This window comes from Parus major, chromosome 26 (genome assembly GCF_001522545.3).
Source record: "Parus major isolate Abel chromosome 26, Parus_major1.1, whole genome shotgun sequence".
In the NCBI taxonomy this organism is placed as follows: Eukaryota; Metazoa; Chordata; class Aves; order Passeriformes; family Paridae; genus Parus; species Parus major.
Window position 1 is genome coordinate 1,670,993 of NC_031795.1, and position 2,439 is coordinate 1,673,431.

The 2,439-nt window shown below is 66.9% G+C and overlaps 1 protein-coding gene across 2 annotated transcripts in view; it reads left to right on the forward strand.

The window, feature by feature from the left end:
* Positions 1-74: 74 nt before the first annotated feature.
* Positions 75-2,439, forward strand: part of LOC107214729 (glutathione S-transferase 2) — a 7,348-nt gene continuing 4,983 nt past the window's right edge. The window contains exons 1-7 of one of the 2 annotated variants that reach the window (XM_015650372.3): positions 75-196; positions 364-439; positions 786-850; positions 925-1,006; positions 1,084-1,184; positions 1,810-1,905; positions 1,975-2,085. In XM_015650372.3, the coding sequence (XP_015505858.1) occupies positions 161-196; positions 364-439; positions 786-850; positions 925-1,006; positions 1,084-1,184; positions 1,810-1,905; positions 1,975-2,085 (567 nt within the window). In that variant the 5' untranslated portion in view covers positions 75-160. The remainder of the gene's footprint in view (positions 197-363; positions 440-785; positions 851-924; positions 1,007-1,083; positions 1,185-1,809; positions 1,906-1,974; positions 2,086-2,439) is intronic. The other variant, XM_015650371.3, reaches the window with a different exon arrangement.

Sequence of the window (2,439 nt, forward strand, 5' to 3'; positions counted from 1 at the left end):
CCCGTTCCCTGCCCGTTCCCTGCCCGTTCCCGCTGACGCCAGGGGGAGGGGACGGGGGCGGGTCCTGTCCCGGTCCGTCCCAGTCCGTCCCGGTCCGTCCCGGTCCGTCCCAGTCCGTCCCAGTCCGTCCCGGTCCGCATTCTCGCAGAACGGTGTCACCATGGTGGTCACCCTGGGGTACTGGGACATCCGTGGGGTGAGTGGCACCGAGGGGTGACAGCGGCGCGCTGGGGACGGGGGTGCGCAGGGCTGGGGGGGTGCGCTGGAGGTCCCGGAGCGATCTGGGGGTGCTGTAGGTCCCAGGGTGTGGGGGAGAGTCCGGGGGGGCTTTGGGGTGCCAAAAGCGGCTGTTGTGCCCCGCAGCTGGCCCACGCTATCCGCCTGCTGCTGGAGTACACGGAGACCCCCTACCAGGAGCGCCAGTACCGGCCGGGCCCAGGTGAGCGGGGGCAAGCGGGGAGTGACCCCCAAATCCCTCCACCCCCTGCCCCTGCTGCTGTGCCAGAAAGCAGCGGGGTGGGGGAACCCCCCCACTTGACAGCGTGACCCCCTCCTGCCTGCTCGGGGGGGTCACCTTTGTCCTCCCCCGACCCCCCCGATAAAAGGACCTTGACCCTTTTCATGGGCAACGTTCTCTTGTATCTCTCCACGGTGTCCCGGGGCAGAGGGTGTCCCGGGACAGAGGGGGGACACCCCCCAATGTCCGCATCCCCCCATTGCTGTGGGTACCACGAGTGGGGCAGAGGGGCTGGAGGACCCCCCCCAAAATCTCTCTGCCCCCCCAGCCCCTGACTATGACCCAAGCGACTGGACCAAGGAGAAGGAGAAGCTGGGGCTCGACTTTCCCAACGTAGGTGATGGGGAGGGGGTGGGAAGGGGGTGTGGGGGTCACGGGGGTGACTCGGACCCCCGGCACCCCCCCAGCTCCCCTACCTCATCGACGGCTCCACCAAGCTGACACAGAGCAACGCCATCCTGCGCTACATCGCCCGCAAGCACAACATGTGTGAGTGGGGGGTCCCAGCGCACGGGGGGGTCCCCGCGGTTTTGTGGGGGGTGGGTTGACACCTCCCCACCCCGCAGGTGGCGAGACGGAGGAGGAGAAGCAGCGCATAGACCTGCTGGAAAACCAGCTCATGGATTTGAGGATGAACTTTGCCCGGATCTGCTACAGCCCTGACTTTGTGAGGAGCCCCGTGGGGGTTATGGGGGGAGGGATCCCCCCAGACCCTGGGGTTATCCCCCTGGGGTGGGACAGATCCCCCCCAGACCCTGGGGTTATCTTCCTGGGGGGACAGATCCCCCCCAAACCTTGGGGTTATCCCCCTGGGAGGGACAGATCCCCCCGAAACCTTGGGGTTATCCCCCTGGGGGGGGACAGATCCCCCCCAGACCCTGGGGTTATCCCCCTGGGAGGGACAGATCCCCCCCAGACCCTGGGGTTATCCCCCTGGGAGGGACAGATCCCCCCCAGACCCTGGGGTTATCCCCCTGGGAGGGACAGATCCCCCCCAGACCCTGGGGTTATCCCCCTGGGAGGGACAGATCCCCCCCAGACCCTGGGGTTATCCCCCTGGGGGGGGGACAGATCCCCCCCAAACCTTGGGGTTATCCCCCTGCGGGGGACAGATTCCCCCCAGACCCTGGGGTTGTTCCCCAACATGGGACAACGGGGTCGGGCCACCAGCAGCCCGGGGGTGTGTGCTGGGGCACATCCCTTGGCTGGCTGCAGTCGGGGGGTGATGGCCCGGGGTTCTGGGGTGGCCGGGGGGAGCAGCCCCCCTGAGCTGTGCCCCTCGCACCGTGCAGGAGAAGCTGAAGCCGGCCTACCTGGAGCAGCTGCCCAAGAAGCTGCAGGAGCTGTCTCGGTTCCTGGGATCCCGGCCCTGGTTTGCGGGGCAGAAGGTAGGTGGGGGATGCTGGGGGGGGTTGGGGAGTCCCTGTGGGGGCTGACCCCCCCTGCCCCTCCCCCAGATCACCTACGTGGACTTCCTGGCGTACGACGTGCTGGACCAGCAGCGCATGTTTGTGCCTGAGTGTCCCGAGCTGAAGGGAAACCTGGCCCAGTTCCTGCAGCGCTTCGAGGTGAGCAGGGGCACGGGGCAGCCCCCGGTGTCCCCGGCACCATCTCCATCCCATCTCCATCCCTGATGCCCCAGTGTCCCCCTGCCGTGTCCATCACTGTCCCTGACACCTCAGTGGCTGTGTCCTTGTCCCATCCCAAACCTCATCCTTCAATGCCCAGTGCTTCTGTCTCCATCCCCATTCCGGTCACCCCTATGACCCTGACCCCCCAGTGTCCCCATCACTGACATCCCAATGTCCCCATCCCATTCCTGACTCTCCAATATCCCTGTCCCAATTCCTGACACCCCAGGGTCCATCTCTGTCCCCATCCCTGAGCCCCTGCTGTCCCAAACACCCCGGTGTCCCTGTCCC